Source organism: Saccopteryx leptura, chromosome 8 (genome assembly GCF_036850995.1).
Source record: "Saccopteryx leptura isolate mSacLep1 chromosome 8, mSacLep1_pri_phased_curated, whole genome shotgun sequence".
NCBI lineage: Eukaryota > Metazoa > Chordata > Mammalia > Chiroptera > Emballonuridae > Saccopteryx > Saccopteryx leptura.
In genome coordinates this window covers 12,935,547-12,953,804 of record NC_089510.1, presented here as the reverse complement: position 1 = coordinate 12,953,804, position 18,258 = coordinate 12,935,547, and the positions used below count along the sequence as shown (strand labels likewise).

Here is an 18,258-nt window from a genome sequence, read left to right as displayed (position 1 = left end):
TTTAGATTATAGTAATATAATTTTGATGATAGAATTTAATTAGTTCTTTCAGTTTAGCAAAATAAGCAATCTAATTATACTTTATTTATGTCAGGGGTCCCCAAACTATGGCCCGCGGGCCGCATGCGGCCCCCTGAGGCCATTTATCCGGCCCCCGCTGCACTTTCGGAAGGGACACCTCTTTCATTGGTGGTCAGTGAGAGGAGCATAGTTCCCATTGAAATACTGGTCATTTTGTTGATTTAAATTTACTTTTTTTTAATTTTAAATATTATATTTGTTCCCTTTATATTTTTTTACTTTAAAATAAGATATGTGCAGTGTGCATATGGATTTGTTCATAGTTTTTTTTTAATAGTCTGGCCCTACAATGGTCTGAGGGACAGTGAACTGGCTCCCTGTGTAAAAAGTTTGGGGACCCCTGATTTATGGTATGATAAACATTGGGCTTTCAACAATGTTTACATATGTATCAATTCTTGTGTTTGTTGAGTAAATTTTCCAGAATTTAATAAGCTGTTACTTCAGTGGGCTTTTTTTAATCAAATCATATTTTCAGTGTCTTTAGAAGTATTTTTAAATGATTTAGAAAATACATCAGAATGTAAAGTATTATTTAAATGGGTAATGGAAATGTGGAGTCAATTGGAGGTAAACTGTTATCTAGAACTAATTAGAAACTACTTCATAATAAAACTGACATGTGCAGGTCCAAGAAAAACTTTCTTAAAATTAAGAGAAAGTTCTATAAACTTCAGCATAAATTCTGGTTAACTGAAATATGCATTTTTGTTTTATGCATATATTTACATATATATATGTGTATGTGTGTGTGTGTGTGTGTGTGTGTATATGTGTGTGTGTGTGATTTATATATTTTAAAATGTATTTAAATTTAAAAATAAACTACCAAAATAATCATAGATACAGAGAAACTCCCAGAGGCAGGGAGGGGGTTAGGTGCGAAAGAGATGGATAAGGGGAAAAAAGTTTAAAAATTTATTAAAAAAAAAGACATATCACTGTTGATATTAACTGTGATCTCCTGGCTGAGGTGTGTTTGGTGGGCTTCTCCACTAAACTTGTTTTTAGCCTTTTCATAGCAGTCCCCTTAGTAAGGAATGCCCGGGGGCAGCCTGCACTTACAGAGCGGGGACATGCTCCACTTCCTCGAGCGACGAGTATTTACAAAAAGCACTTGGAATTTCTGTGCACAGAATTAATTTGTTAATGGATTCTATCATTTTTTCTCTATCAATATAGATGCATACATATTTATTTTATACTTTGAGTTGTAGCCCAATACCGCAGTATTTGTTTCGCTGTTCCAAATTTTACATTGGCCAGTGGGTGCCCATTCATTCATTTGGATCCTGTGTTCTTTTGATATCTGCCACCCACTCCAATAACTTGTGGGTTTTTCTTTCTGTTTTGAGTACTATCTTACTTACTGATATCACAAGATGGTCTAGGCTTATATCATTTCTGACACAACCCTAAAATCAACCATTTCTTCAAATTAAGCGCACACACAGGATGACCCATGAACAGTGTGAACTATTTAGTTTGTATATGTGTATACATAAAATATATACATTATATATTAACATATAATGTAAAATTAAATATATTATATATAACTTGTACAGAAAGAAAAAATTTGGTGGTTTTTTTGGTTTGTTTGTTTGTTTTTTTACTCAGCAATTGTAAAGAGAAATAATCTTTCTCAGGAAGGTCATGTTATGCTATTACAATGTTCATAATCGAACAGTGTTATTGTTTATTGATGCTCTAATCATTTTTTCCTCTACAAGCTTCTATAATTGCCAGTTTCTATATGATTATTTCTCAACCTTATATACATCATCTTTATTATTATGGTTTACTCTTTTGAGAAAAAAAACAACATTAAATTAAGCAGGCTTTTTAGAGTCTGCCATGAGAAAGCCACCTAGTTTTAATTTAAAATAGAAGTTATTGTACAGATCCCCTTACAGGAAAGAGGCAGTGGACAGCCAATCAACCTAAACTTGCTATGTCAAATATGCATTAAAATGTGTGTGTATGTGTGTATAAAACACTATAAAAGCCTAAGAATAAAATAATGTTGATGTATTCTTTACAAACAAAAGTTAGACCTATTATTTCAGTGATTTCCTTGATAAAATTCTTCATTTTAGAAGTAAATAAGGTAATTTTCAGAGAATATGAAAGTACAATATAATACCAATTATATATATCTTGCAATAATTGTGAAAATAGATATTCAAATGAAAAGTGTCATAGAATGTATCATCTTCATAGGCCAAAGTGGAAAGGGCAATTCAAAACTTTACAATTTTTAAATTCAGTGAGAAAAAACTGGTCTGCAGTAGTGCAGTAGGAACTAGTAAATTTTAAAATAATTGTTTCAGATTAAATATCTATATAGAATTCAGGAAAGTTCTCATAACCTGCTTTTATTTCATGTTCTTGAAATAATTAGATAAATCCAAAGGACACCTAATTAGTTCCTTTCTTTCTTACTTCCCAAATGTGTAGCTCATCCTATTTTAAATGAATTTGATCAACAAAGTAATTTAAAATCTCCTGGCCAGAAGGAATTTTCAGTTCAACTATGTTATGAGTAAAACAGACCACAGATTTTCATGACATTAAGGTCAATGGTTAAATGAACATTTAGGGTTTGCAGAGATCTGTGAACAACTTCATGGTTTTCTCTCACTATGCATCATAAATCCCCAATAAACCATTCATATGAGATCATGGTGTGAGATTTCTTGTCAATATAAAATACAAGTACATGTTTTCTCATCAGTCTTTTTAGATTCTATTGGCTCTACTCATAGAATTCTCGTTACAATATATTAATTTTCTTAAAGAAAAAGAGTAGAAGAAAAAAAAAAAGAAATGCATACCAATGAATTCATGAGAAGGCTTTTTAAAAGGACATTTTGAAATTCAAGTATATTGAAGTATCTTAGCTCAATCTATAATCAGTAAAATAATCACTCAACAGCACCTTTCATCACCATTAGCAGTCTCCTCTTATATGAACACTTGAGTTAAAAATATTTCTAAGAAGTTTAAGTACAAAAATGTAACAACAGAAACACTGCTAAAGACTGTATGCTTGTTTCTCAGAACATGAAATGTGTTTTCATTCTACACTGGAATTTCAACTGCCTCTAAATTGCCTTGGACCATACACACACAAAAAAAATGTTAAAAATAAAAATGATGGGTCACATATTTTTAAATTGTCAACCAATCTAAAAAATTAAAAACACTAAATAGAAACTGAAGTCATAAGCCAATGTGACAAGTTAATATTTGGAGACAGTTATGTCCAATAATAATACATGTGTGTGCCTTGAAATTATATTTCTTTACTCTAAAAATCAATAACTCTATAAACTTAATTCAATATTTTTACCCAAGGATCAAAAGAATCTTAACCTTGTGATTGCTGAATTAAGTAAGCATCAATGTAGTAATTAATGTTTCAGCCAGTTGTGGCAAAATGTCCAGAGTCATCTTAGTCATCAGATATAAAAAACCGTTTATCACTATCTTAATTTTGACCTCTGAAACAAAACTAGAATAACAACTGTTTTGTGTCATTGTCATCAACTAACATAAATTCTCAAAACAAAAGTTTTCTGTTCCAATATATTAGATACAATACTGAATACTCACCTGTTTCATGAACCATATCACTCATATCATAAATCAGCTCTTCTAACTCGTCAATTATGTATTCTTCAAATATGTTTTGCTTTTTCCAATAAAAGTGTCTTCATTTAGAAATATTTTGGTGTCTATGTTTTGTATTCCTAGAAGCTGAGATCTTCACTGGATTACAGCAGAGCTCTCAAGCATTGGTTGAAATGTTTTATAACAGCGTAGACTCAAACTTAGGCTTTGGCTAGAATATCTTATTTTCTAAGTATATGTACCTGGACATTTTGGCTCATAGAAGAAAACGTAAAAACTTAACAAAGATGATAATTACATTTTATTTCTTGTAAAGAAATGTGGAGCTCTGAAGGGTCAAAGATCTTGTGCATCTAAAGGAAGAACTACTCAGCTCATTAGGTCCTTGGACCTGATCTCCTTTCATTCCTCAGCAGTAAATCTCTGCAGCCTCCACAGTGTGGCCACTCATGACTCGGTGTTCCCACAGCCAGTTTGCCTGTTCTATTTATTCCCTTTCCTGCCATGGTGCTGGATCTGGCAATGCTGTGAACATTAAGAAGCATCACCTTTCCATTAATTCTAAATGACCTTCTAATCCACATGTGGATTAATCTAAATGTGGATTGTATGAAAGCACATCATATTTCACCAGCAAAAAAGAAAAGAATCAGAGAGGTCACATGCCGAAACTCTTGTACCTCAGAATCAGTGTCAAGAAAAATGGAAAAAAAAAAAAAAAAAAAAGGACAACCCACAGATCTCACAAATATAGGACAGCAGAAAAAAAGTTTTAATGTAAGGCATCAGGTGCTGGCCAGTTGGTTCAGCAGTAGAGTGTTGGCCTGGCATGTGGAAGTCCCGGGTTAGATTCTTGGTCAGGGCACACAGGAGAAGTGTCCATCTGCTTCTCCACCCTTCCCCCCCTCTCCTTCCTCTCTATCTCTCTCTTCCTCTCCTGCAGCCAAGGCTCCATTGGAGCAAAGTTGGCCCCAGGCGCTGAGGATGGCTCCGTGGCCTCTGCCTCAGGCGCTAGAATGGCTCCGGCAGCAACAGAGCAATGCCCCAGATGGGCGGAGCATCGCCCCCTGGTGGGCATGCCGGGTGGATCCCGGTTGGGCGCAGGTGGGAGTCTGACTGCCTTCCTACTTCTAACTTTGGGGAAAAAAAAAAAAAAAAAAAAAAAAAAAAAATATATATATATATATATATATATATATATATATTAAAGTAAAAAATAAAAAGTATAAAAAATTTAAGGTATCAAATAACAGGGCTTAAATGTATGCTCAGAGGTTATCAAAATATCATAAACTCCCTGCCTATTATTTGTGACAAGCTCTTGGGAAAAATAAAATCAGTCTATGAAGAGCCTACATCTTTTCCAACTTTCACTACTAATGTAGGTGTTTCCGTTAAGAATTATAGTACATATGTGCAAATAAAAATAATATTTTTAGCCTTCATCAGTAGTTTGGAAGGTGTTTAATTAATTTAACATTGCAAAAAATAGTTAAAAAGTCATAGGATATGATAATGTGTTTCGCTAACTAGAAACCTCCATGTCCATGATAATATCAAAAATGCTATCTTTCTCCTCTACTAAAATAAAAGTATCAATATTTATTAGAAGCAATCAGGTCTTCATAAGACTAAACGAAATACACAGATAACATAGAATAGACTTTAAAGAATATGAGTGTCACGTCATTTCTTTAAAATAATACATCACATCACTATGTCTTTAAGAATAAATCAATTGCCCTGGACGTTCTTTGGGAAAATACATGGTATTAAATCAAAGAGAATTAGAAACCATAAAAAATGTTATTTTACCCAGATTCAAACTAAGAAGATAAGAATTGATTAAAATAATCTAATCAACAAGTCAGAAAATTTCAAATGGCTAATATGGATCTTGAAATAAAAACCATCATTTCCATGCAGACATATCTAATCACAGCGCACCATCGGTCACTTCCAGTTGAGCCTTTGCCAAAATGCTCCCTGCCACAGTGAGGGCCTGGCAGATATAGTAACCCGCGTCGGATCGCTGAATGTTGGTAATTGTGAGGTCTCCGGTTGGGGACACAGAACATCTACTGTTGGCCTGCTGGGGTTGGTTTGGGAAAAGTAGGTTCTGCGAAAGGAAACACAGTCTCATCAATATTCTTTTCCTGCTTGGAAGAAAAATTACATTAACAACAGCTATTGCACTATCGCAACTATGGTAAGATGGTTGGGAAAAGAAAATACATAGATTAAAAAAATATAGTGTTTAAATCATTTAATGCCACGTAGTGAGTTCCACTTAAAAACTTTTTCCAAATGATGATGTTAAAAATAATATGCTCTAAGAAATCAGCATGTTCTGCTTGAAGCCAGTTTCTCTTCCTCTGATCTCTGCTACTTGTTTCATATCTTTGAAACTGAGTAATGGTTTGCTCATCTGTAAAGTGGGTCTAATAATGTTTATCTGACTCAAGTCATAAGACATGGTGAGAAGCTGGGACATACATAACATTAACTATGGATATGGTTTATAGTCTTCACATCACTAAAGAATGCAAAATATACTTTCAACGGATCATTATTAATACTTGATGTAATCAAAAGAGTTTCTCCCAAAAGTTGACCAAAAAAAGCATGTGACTAAGTCTGACACAATGTCAGATCTGCTTCTGCTGTAAGGTTTCTACATATTATAACATCTTCAAAATGAACTACGAACACAAGAAACAGGCTTAGCAAAATTAAGCAAATCTTTGAGAATAAAAACAAGATAAAGAATGTTTCTGAAGTATGTACGACATAACCTGAAAGAATTTCATCATAACACTTTTAAAAAGTTATCTTAGTGTTCTAGTTTTCATATTGAATAAAAGCAGCCTAAACACAGTATTCTTTTATGTTTTTATATGAGAGCAGTAATATTAACTCCCGTGACCTATGTTGCTTTACTGCTATTCAACTAAGAAAAACATTTGGGTGTAATAAGTTATACTGAGATATATTTCTAAGTTGGATTATAAATAAGAACACATCAATTTTTATGTTGTATTTATTTACAAAACAGAACATTACAACCCTCTGTGATCTGTTTCTCAATATAGTAATCAATTTTCCAGGTTTGTAATTAAACAGTTTCAATACGTTACAATCAGGAGGTAATAACATTCAATTAAAGGCATACGACACATTTTCACCTTAAAATGTTTTTTACCCTTGAAGTAATACCAGTGGAAGAGGATGAATTGGGTATTAACACTTTTCAATTACGCTAAATGACTTTAATCCTGAGAATGATGTCCTATTTTAATTAGAAGCTTTTCTCTTTATTGCAACATGATGGATGTCCACTTTATTAGATTCGAGTGTGACACTATAAGCCCACTTTACATAAACATTATAATGTTGTTAGACCCTTTCTAAAGAAGTGATGTTTGCTAGCATGTCAGTAATATAATTTCAAAATGCTCTTGCCCTGTTATAAAATTTGTTATTACTATATAAGGCTAGACATTTTTATAGATATGAAACATAATTTGAGAACACACTAATTCTCTTATGGAATCCAAATGTATTGCTGAAATAAACCATCTGAAAGAAAAGGGTCTAAATTTTAAATCCACTTGAAAATGATACAATAACTCAAAGCGTGCATTTTCCTACAATTAGCCATTAGAACACTAATTTACATAGCACTAATACATCAGATGGGTTTAATTCTCTCTGGGATTTCTTCCTCTATAATGCAGTATTAGTCCACCTTCTAAATGATTCGTTGACATGTAAATGGTATATAATCAAGCTTAACCTATCATCTTTTATTCCCTGCCTGTACAACTTCGGCAAAAGAAAATGGATTACAAGAAAAACATAGGAATTTTACAGAGTTTTTGCTTTGAAGTGCTTGGTATTCTATTAGTGCTAATTGGCATTATCAGCACATATTGAGGAATACGGATCATTAAGTCTGGGCTCTTAACTCTGTTTACTGATATATAGTCGTAGATCACTGTAAAAATTGGGTCCTGGAGGCAGTAAGATCAATTGGTTTTTCCTGACACCCCAATTCGTGATTTGCAAATTCACCATTTCCTCATGAACTTCTCTTCTGTTTTTATTCACAGCCTCTCTCTCTCATTCTCTCCTCTCTCTCTCATTCTCTCCTCTCTCTCTCTCTCTCTCTCTCTCTCTTTGATGTCAGGAAAACAGGTTAAAAAAAAAACCAGACCTACTTTATAATGAATTTAAATGATGTAACTGGAAAATGTAACACTTTGTTGAATAACAGGAAAAGGAATGCTTCAAGACTATTTGATCATTTCTTTAAACACCAAACACCATGCAGCATATTTAAATACGATGTTTGTTTGGCCAAGGAACCAAAGAACAGTTTATACAACGTCTTATATAAACTTGGAGCTACTTTAGGGCATGAGATTCACACATGCTGTAGCTGTATCTATACAATAACAAGACATGTTAAAATGGGATTTGACTCAATACATGGATTTAAAGTGTAAATTTTCAGCAATCGAATGGCTTTCTGTCATGTTACTTATATTATTTATAAATATTACATTTATATCATTATCTTTTCTATAAGAGACTCATGGGAGTAACTGTTATAAACCCCAGAGCACCCAGAAGGGTGAAGGGAGGGGGTGAGAGGCAGGAGGAAGAATCTTGCATTTGCCAATGCTCTCTGGGGCTCAGCAGTCTCAGCCTGCTCAGACACTGTGTGAGTCTGGGAGCAGAAGGGACCAGAATGGTGTGGAGCCTCTCCTTGGTCCTGGATGATAGTGTCCAGACACAGGAGGACCTCAGGCCCTCACAGCCCTAACCTGAGCAGAAGCATGAACCTGCCACTTCAGCTAGGACACGTGTGTGTTCGTCATTTTCCCATCTTTATCTAAACGCTGGAAATCGCATCTTGTTGCCCTTCATAATGTGTGATGCACTTTCACATATAATCATGGTATCTTCAAAACTTAGGGAAGTAAAATGTATTACCCTCATATTTTAGGGTAAGAAAATTAAGTTCAATAAAGATAAACATGGCAACAAAGGTTGCACAATAAAGAGGGGAAGATGTCTTTAGAATTCTTTTGCTTTTTCAGGGGGCATGTGAGCACATGTATGTGTGCAAGTGTGTCATAACTAGCTCATGGTGCTTTACGCTCATTTTAGAGCTTGTAATGTTTTAACCCAAAAGCAATTTTGAAGTGAAGAATCAAGGAACACTATGACTAGATATCAATCTTATAGTCACAATTTGTTTAAAAAATATATGATGGGAATTAAGGCCTGGAACAGGCCTGATGCAGGGTAGAGCAGTGGTCAGCACTTGATCTTACCATTCCATCACTAGCTTTACATCCCACAAATCATGGCGGGAGTGACTGCGACAGGAACACTCAGGAAAGAAGACAATTGGCCCATCCCTGTCAAGCTGATCAAATTGCTGGCTTGGGTTGGGGTAGGAACACACAAGAACCCATGGCCATTCAAGAACATGGCCAAGGAGAGCTTTCTGATGCCTTTCTATCCAGATGGTGATCAACAAGTTCTCTTTAAAAAGTCAAGGACAGCTTGACCTGTGGTGGCGCAGTGGATAAAGCATCGACCTGGAAATGCTGAGGTCGCTGGTTTGAAACCCTGGGCTTGCCTGGTCAAGGTACATATGGGAGCTGATGCTTCCAGCTCCTCCCCCCTTCTCTCTCTCTGTCTCTCCTCTCTCTCTCTCTCTGTCTCTCCCTCTCCTCTCTAAAATGAATAATAAAAAAAGCAACTCTTACCTAAGAGTGTGCCTTATAAAAAAATAAAATAAAAATTAAAAAAATAAATAAAAAGTCAAGGACATTTCCTCAATTCCTGGCAAAGATTTTAGATTTTATAGAGACTTTTTATTTTTATAATTTCAAGATTTTAGTTATTGATTTTACAGAGAAAGAGGGGAGCGATAAATATCAACTCATTGTTGCTTCACTTTACTAGTTCATCAATTGCTTGTCGTATGTGCCTTGATCAGGCCAGCCCAGGGTTTTGAATTTGCGACCTCAGCACTCCAGGCCAATGCTTTCTCTGCTGTGCCACTGCAGGTCAGGCTTCCTGAGACTTTTAATCATGGCTTTCATTATTCCCCATGAAACTCTTCCAGAACTCGGAGAAGCACCAGAGGGTGCCGAGGGGGAGCACCGGTAGGTTTCTTTCTGAGAATGACATGCCTCCTTGCTGACGGTTTGGGAATGTCTAGAAAACATATTTCGAAGTCCCTCGGGGATGTACAGGAAAGTTCTTAGACAAAGAATGTAACTTTGGGCCCTGGCCGATTGGCTGAGTGGTAGAGTGTCGGCCTGGCGTGCGGGGGACTTGGGTTTGATTCCCGGCCAGGGCACATAGGAGAAGCGCCCATTTGCTTCTCCACCCCCCCTTCCCTCCTCTCTGTCTCTCTCTTCTCCTCCCGCAGCCAAGGCTCCATTGGAGCAAAGATGGCCCAGGCACTGGGGATGGCTCCTTGGCCTCTGCCCCAGGCGCTAGAGTGGCTCTGGTCGCAAAAGAGCGATGCCCCGGAGGGGCAGAGCATCGTCCCCTGGTGGGCAGAGCGTCACCCCTGGTGGGCGTGCCGGGTGGATCCCGGTCGGGCACATGCGGGAGTCTGTCTGACTGTCTCTCCCCGTTTCCAGCTTCAGAAAAATACAAAAAAAAAAAAAAAAAAAAAAAAAAGAATGTAACTTTGGATCTGGTTTAAATTGGAAATTCCAAACAGAGCTTTGGAATCTATAGGCTAAGTGTTTGTCAACGTTTGGACCAGGTGTTACATGAGTCAGGTTGTGCATCCATCTGATTTGTGCAGAGTCTGAGAAGCCTGCTGCCCAGAGAGAACAAACCAGAGCACAGCAAAGACCAAACAAGTGTTGGTTGCTTTTGGTAAGTAATGTGTCATCTTTTGTCCAAGTCCGCTATGAAGACACCCAGAAGGGATGAGAGAACAAAATATGTTTCCTACTCTTAAATGGAAGCACGCTTATCTTAATGATTAAACAAAAATGTTATTTATTTATGCGGTTTACCTATGACAAGAAATTAAATTTGGTTTCCTGGCAACTGAAAAATGAAGATTTACATTGATAGGATGTTGTAAGTGCTTTACGGTGTCTAATCATCCCAAGGGAGCTCAGTCCAAGAAGACAAAATGACTTTTCCATTCATACATTTTAAATAGTAGTTAGAGAGGTTTCGGTTAAAATATAAAAGATAATCAAGTTACGCTGAAATGTATCTATTCTACAGAACATACAGAATTTTAGGAAATCAACACTATAAAACAAAGAATGTCCTATGACATGCTCATTTTAGAGCTTATAATGTTTTAACCCAAAAGCAATTTTGAAGTGAAGAATCAAGGAACACTATGACTAGCTATCAATCTTATAGTCACAATTTGTTAAAAAAAAAATATGATGGGAATTAAGGGAAATAAGTGACACCCCCACACACTTACTTGAGAATTAATCGTTTTCCTTTTTTGGAAGTAAGGTACATGCAACATTGATAAGAAGAAAGGCAAGGTGAACTCCGAGGGTCCCCCACAACAGGAGGAGCTCAGAGACGCAGTCGAGGCTCACACTCACCTGGCTCCCTTCCTTTTGCCAGAAAACAGCTGGTTGTGGGTTTCCTTTAGTCTCACAGGGGAACGTCACTGTTCGGCCTTGCGCAACGATCTGGTCCCGTGGCCTAACCACAAACTGCGGAGGAGCTATGATTTAAAAGAAGAAAGTGTGTAAGTATAACTTGTTAACCAAGGCAAAGGTAATCAAAGGGAAAATACGGTATTAGGTGAATTGCTCAGTGTCAGACAGAGGCTATACAGTATTTGATTTATTTTTAAGCATTTCTCAAAAGAGGGAGAGAGGAAAAGAAACACTCCATCACATGTGAGGAAAGACACATTTGAAATGTTTGTACATGGTAATCTCAGAGACCGTACGTTTGCATAGGAAAACAGATTTTTAAAAAAATATTCTAATGCTTTTTAAGGAAAAAAAGAAATTTCCCCAATTTGATGTTGTGTTTTGAATAGATGAAGAGAGAAAAGAATCTGTACATTAGTCAAACATCTCCTTGCTATGAAGTCAATCTACTGACAAACCTTGCTTGTTTTTATAGTATTTACAAGCCATGGTAGTAGGCACAGAGACACCTGAGGCATAAAATACAATCTCTATTCTCAAAGTGTTCCCATTCCAGAACTGAAGAGTGACGTGTTGAAGACATCAAAGAATTGAAGAGATGGGGATTACACACAAAGATAAATAACATTACAAATAAATATATGAAAGTGGTTGATTCTACTTAACTCATTTCACTTCATTTAGAACAATAAGCATCAGTGAGATAATGACTATGCTTCCCTTCCAGGCACTAAAGGTGCACAGAGAAAAAGCATCGATAATCCAGCCATCCAGGAACTCACAGCTCAATGCAAAATATAAAACATCACAATGACAACAACAATAACAACAACAACAGCGAACCTAAAACAACAATTATCTGAAAGTGTGGTAAATTCTACGAGAGAGGTGTTCTTGGCACACGGCAGGGGAACATTTAAATGACAGAACATATAATAATTGTAATAAGATGTCAGGAGGAAGTGCATCCCTTTGTGTTCTGGTAGCTGTGAACAGCTTTATGCTGGAAGTAAACAGTAGGGAGGTTTTGAGGAAAGGGTGGCCTTTAGACAAGTGGAGAAATGAACACATTCCAAGCTTACTGAGCAAAGTGCTAGAAACAATAATACATCTAGTATACGGTACGCCACCTAGCACAAATTGAGGGTCCCAGTTGTATAAACATTACAGGCCATAAAAGGTAGATCTGGACCTAGTCTAAGAATGACCTGAGAAACCAAACTAGCTTCTGACTCTTTCTATATTGAAGAGTAATAAACGCGAGGCAAAATTTTTGGAAACGTGAATGCCCTAATGAAGGTAGTACAGCTTGTGAGGGTGGCACATTAGTCAATAAAGTAAGACGTCTGGGTGGAAGACTAGTAGAATGGTGTAGTAGGCAAAGATAGTGGGACCTAGACATAAGTAACTTCAATAGAAAAGAAAATAGGCCCTGGCCAATTAGCTCAGTATGTTAAGAGCATTGTCCTGAAACGACAAGTTGCGGGTCCAATCCCTTCTTGGGGCACATATGGTAAGCAACCAATTAATGTACAACTGAGTGGAACAACAAATTAAAGCTTCTCTTTCCCCTCCCCCCTCTCTCCCTTCTTCTCCCTGTCTCTCTAAAAATCAAGCAATAAATAAGTAAAAAATAATAATAATTAATTAAGCTCTGGCCAGATTGCTCCACTGGTGGGAGCATCATCGCGGAGCAAAGGAGGTTGCCGGTTTGATTCCCCGGTCAGGGCACATACAGGAGCGGCTTGATGTTCCTGTTTTTCTCTCCCTGCCTCTCTTGAAATAAAAAGAAAATAAAAGGGTGGGGGTAAAATCCCAAGAAAGTTCAGATTTAAATTGGGGGCTAATGGTAAAGGAGGCAGTAAGACAAAGTTTTCACACGGATGCCGTCTTCACACCAAAACCACTCCCATTGGCGAAAAAAACTGCACGTTCGTTCCGCGGCTTTCCCACTCATCTGTTTCCACTTTAACTCACTGCTCACACCCGAAACTGAAGACTAAGAAAAAAACTTTTAAATCAACTTCAATTTTTAAAACCCGAGGTACATGGCAACAATCCTAGAATCTGAACTTACAAAAAGTCTAACAATAAGCGACATTCATTCAGGAGAGGCCTTTACCCAGAATTCTTTCTGTCCTTCAGGAGAAAGAAGCGCGGGTCTCCAGGAACAGAGTAAATGTAGGGTAGCCTCCAACATCCAGCCAATCACTCACTCTCACAAGAACACCAGCATAGGAACAGCAGCACCATTTCTTTGGAAAAGTCACTGAGATCTGTGGTGACTTATTTTTTGGTGCTCCTTGATATTGCCTCCTAATTCAACACATTCAACACATACCCCAGGGACAGAGAAATAAATCTCCTACGTAAAATTTTCTCCTATACCGATAGGTAAAGAAAGACTCGTTTGAACAAGACGAAGAACTCAGATTTACGGGTCTGTTTGAACAGCCTGTGGTTTATGAAGCCTTGCATTTTTCAGGAGATTACTTGCTTCTTATGCTCTTCATGTTATTTCTACACAATTCCACTGGATCAGCAGATACATTGATTTTTGTTGTTGTTGTTGTTCCAGGTTTTCTAACAAGAATGATAGTTTAAATCAATATTACAAAACAGCTTCAGGAATAACTCTTAAAACACTGCAGTGCCCATTTCTCCATAAAAGTATGAAACCACCAGACACACAAACACTGAAAAAGACTAAAGATTGGTTTCTTCCCTTTTTTTGATTCAGCGAGAGGAGCAGAGGTACAAACAGACTCCCTCATGAACCCCGACAGGGATACACCTGGCAAGTCCACTAGGGGGGTGATGCTCTGACCATCCGGGGCATTGCTTCATGCAATTGGAGCCATTTTTTTAGTGCCTGAGGTAAGGCCATGGAACCATCCTCAGCGCCCATGGCCAACTTGCTCAGGTCAATTGAGCCATGGCTGCAGGAGAAAAGAGAGAAAGTGAGAGAAGAGAGTGGAGGAGATATAGAGAAGCAGATGGTCAGCTCTCCTGTGTACCCAGACCAGGAATCATACCCGGAACATCTACATGCCAGGTTAATGCTTTTCCACTAAGCCAACCAGCCACCAGGGCCTTAAAGATTGGTTTTTATCACCTATAATATGCAAGCAAAACTATATGTATTAAGAAACTTTAAAGGACAACATATAGTTCTTTACTTCTCAGTTATCTTATTAAGGAAAATTTTAGTGCCAATATAGACATTAGTTAAGCAAGACTTATGGAGTAATTTAGCTTTCATCTTATTATGAAAAATAAAAAGTCAGCTTTATCAAAATCAGGTAGAAGTCTTTGATAAAAGTCACATCCTAAGCATATTAGTTCATGTGTAATGCTTTGGACTAGAAATAACTTAAACTATTTTATAAAACTAGCAGGGAAAACATAGAGCCCATATGAGCTACAAAATCCTTCTTTATTTAATTTTTAAAATGTAATGACAGAGAGCACACATGATTAAAATCATCAAATGAGACCGCAAATAAAAACAAGGCAAACATATTTAATAGTTTTAAATATATTATGCTTACTCTGCATCTATCAGAGTAACATTACCATCTGTACTTTAAATAGAACTCCAGACTTCCTTGAATTTGATTTTTCAAGTTTTCAAAAACTTTGTTAGATGATTGATTTTGTAAAATGCTTTTGGAATCCAGATCCTACAATTTTAAATGCAGCTGTTAAAACACAGCCTCCAAAATTATAATTGGCAAGTGACCACATCTACGTATCCACTTTTCTTAAAAATATGATTCATCCATTTATTCATTCAAAATGTATTAAGTGACTCAGATTACAAGACACTTTGCTTGGTATAAAGAATGGAAAGCCAAATTAAAAACAAAAAAAAATTGTTCTGGTCAATGGTAGAGACTTCTAAGTAAATAAACAAAAACAAACAGAGTATGACTTGTATAATAACAGAAAAATGCAGATGACACTGGGGAATGAAGACTAGAAGAGCAATAAACCAGACCCAGTGATGAAGGAAGAAGAAAGATGTCAAGAGATTGGCCAAACTTGAGATGTGTGTTTGTGTGTGTGTGTGTGTGTGTGTGTGTGTGTGTGTCTTTAGGTTTTTTAGGGGGTGAGAGGAAGGGAGATAGTACGGCAGCCTTCCACACGTGCCCCAACTGAAATCCACTTGGCAACCCTGTCTGGGGCCGATGCTAGAGTATTGAGCTATTTTTAGTGCCTGTGGCTGACACACTTGGTCCAGCTAAAACTTCCTTAGTGCCCACGGCCACGCTTAAATCAAATGAATCTCTGGTTGCAGGAGGGGAAGAGAGAGGGAAGAGAGATAGGGAAAGGGGAGAGAAGTAGGTGATCACTTCTCCTGCATGCTTTGACCAGGAATTGAACTCAGAATACCCATAGGCTGGACCAACGTTCTATCCATTGAGCCACCAGCCAGGGTCCAGAGTTGTGTTTTGACACATGAGTAGAAGTTCACTAGATGAACTGAGTAAGATCCTTGGTACAGAGAGAATTAGAAACAAGGCCTGTGGAACTGGATGAGTCAGGGAGTGTAAATGATTTTTAAGAATAAAATCAGTGATGTGAAGTGATTTAGGTGGTGCTAGACAATTTATGTTAAAAGATCATAAATTTTGCCCTGAAAAGTATGGAGTTCTGTTCAAAGATGTTTATGCAAGAAATGTATAATAAGATTTTTGTTTTAGAAAGAATGCTATTTTTAAAGGAGAAAAGGCTAGACAACCTTAGCAAGGTGGGGCAAAAAATTCAATTGAACAGTGCTTTTCATAGTAGCACCTTAAGACAACATTTCATCAGAAATCTGAAAGGAGAAATTCTGTAATAACATAACATAGTAGTTACCACTAATGATATAATCTAAAAAGACACCAGCAAATTATAATTTCTTGACTTTTTAGCCAATATTTAACTTTTAAAGGCCTCTAACGACATGCTATTAGCATTTGCGTTACTCATGCCATGAAATATCCATTCACGTGATGTTTGTTTATATTGTACTTTTACTCCAAGTTGTTACAAATCCACTGCATTTCTAATGTAACTGATAGTTTCTTGTCACCAGAACTAAAGCCACACTTACCTCCTTGGAACTGGAATAATCCTACCCTTTTTCAAATTAAAGAAAAAAAAATTAAGATGTTAAAGCATTTAGTAAAAGCAAAAGATTTAAAGAATATTCAATCACTGAAAATGCCCATATTTTCCTATTGTCACCTGAAGTTGAACCACCATAGAGACCACATTGATCACTCTCACTTCTGCGGACTCTCTTTGCCCAAGATCTATATTGCAATCTTCTATGAAGTGTTATCAGCTGCAGAAATTTCATTTTGAGGTTTTAAAATGAAAACTGTATCAATAATTCTTCTGATAACCCTTCACAGTTCCAGTATTCCTGCCCGGGGGCAGAGAAAGCGGTTTGAAAAGAGTCCTTGGCTGATGGCACCAGTGGGAAGGAGCGGGCAGACAGCGGGCATTGCATCCACACAGCTCGACGACACAAAACGTGCATTATGGGAAATGGATTTTCAGGGGTGGCTCTTGTTCACTACAAGAAAACACGAATCGCCTCCAAGATGGCAATTCAAAACACACATTTAAAACCAACGTGAATTAAAGAGGTTGAATATGCTTGATATTCTAGTTATAGAAACGGCAATTCCCTTATGTACTTCTGAGACAAAAGACTATAAAATACATATCTGTATTCTCTCTAAACCCCACAGAATGTTGGACGCATCTTTTGTAATGATGATGCAATAACCTCTTTGTTTAATCTGTGAAGCAATTCTATGGTATTGCTGCAGCTACAACAGAAACGCGATGAAGAAAAGTGAGTGGCCCCATTCAGTGTTTAATCACCACAACGGAGGAACAATAGCGCTATTAAAAAAAAAAAAAAAGTATGCTGTGTCATTTCCAGAGGAGTAGACTCTAATATAAAAAGGTCAGTTAAGGTCAGAGGTCTGGTTCTTTCTGAGAATTTAAATACAATGCGCAGTAAATTAGATTTGATTTCTGTTAAATTATGCTTTGATACTGCATTCAGCCCAAGCTGGCTTCAATCAAAGTCACGCTACAGCTCTGTTATGCTAATGCCCGCTGCTGAGCCGGAGTGCGTGATATGGAAATCAGTTGACTGAACATGAGGAGAAAGCATAGGCCAAGCGCGAGGTGGGCTTAGAGACGAGGGGCTGGGAGACCCCAAAGGTTAATCACATCATGTTCGGGATTGTTCTTTATGGGAAAATATGAGTTTTGGTGGCAGGCATGAACATGGGGACGGTCATGCACAGTTGCGTACATTAATGTGTGACAGGATGCTTACAGGCCCGCTCGACGGCCCTCTCTCTTTGCCTATAATTTTGTGCCTGAGTGAGTAGCTTCTTGTTCTGTAATAATAAACATTTTGAGCTTCGTTTCTTAAGCTCAAGTAGGAAATAACTTCCTGTGCTACTTAATATTTTTTGCTTGTTAAAGTTTAACATCTTCTATAAGCATAATTAGAAGGTCCAGTCTTTTTCTGTTGTTTGCATATGTGAAAGATTTGCTGAGTCACAAACTGCTTAATTTATCGACAATAGTTCATGTCATTTGTGTGTTTATTAAGGGAGTGTGTTAAACCATCAGATATTCTTTTATTTAGTATTTAGAGGGCCCTGTGTCTTAACTACCATACTACTGTTCTGATGTGAAGACCATAAATTGAGTCTTATAAAGGGTACACAGTGTTTTTAAACATTAAGGCAATTGGTTGGAAGACAGGTTTGACTACAGGTCCATCTAATGCCATAGCTGGACTTCTTAAACACTGAGCTACTTGCTACATTAATTTTGTTCA

At 37.0% G+C, this 18,258-nt stretch overlaps 1 protein-coding gene across 14 annotated transcripts in view; it reads right to left on the bottom strand.

The window, feature by feature from the left end:
* ROBO2 (roundabout guidance receptor 2) overlaps window positions 1-18,258 on the bottom strand; it is a 1,384,729-nt gene that overhangs the window by 102,716 nt on the left and 1,263,755 nt on the right. For all 14 annotated transcript variants that reach the window (XM_066347995.1, XM_066347997.1, XM_066348002.1 and 11 more), the window contains 2 exons: window positions 11,337-11,461; window positions 5,665-5,836 (listed from right to left, as the gene is read on the bottom strand). In XM_066347995.1, the coding sequence (XP_066204092.1) occupies window positions 5,665-5,836; window positions 11,337-11,461 (297 nt within the window). The remainder of the gene's footprint in view (window positions 1-5,664; window positions 5,837-11,336; window positions 11,462-18,258) is intronic.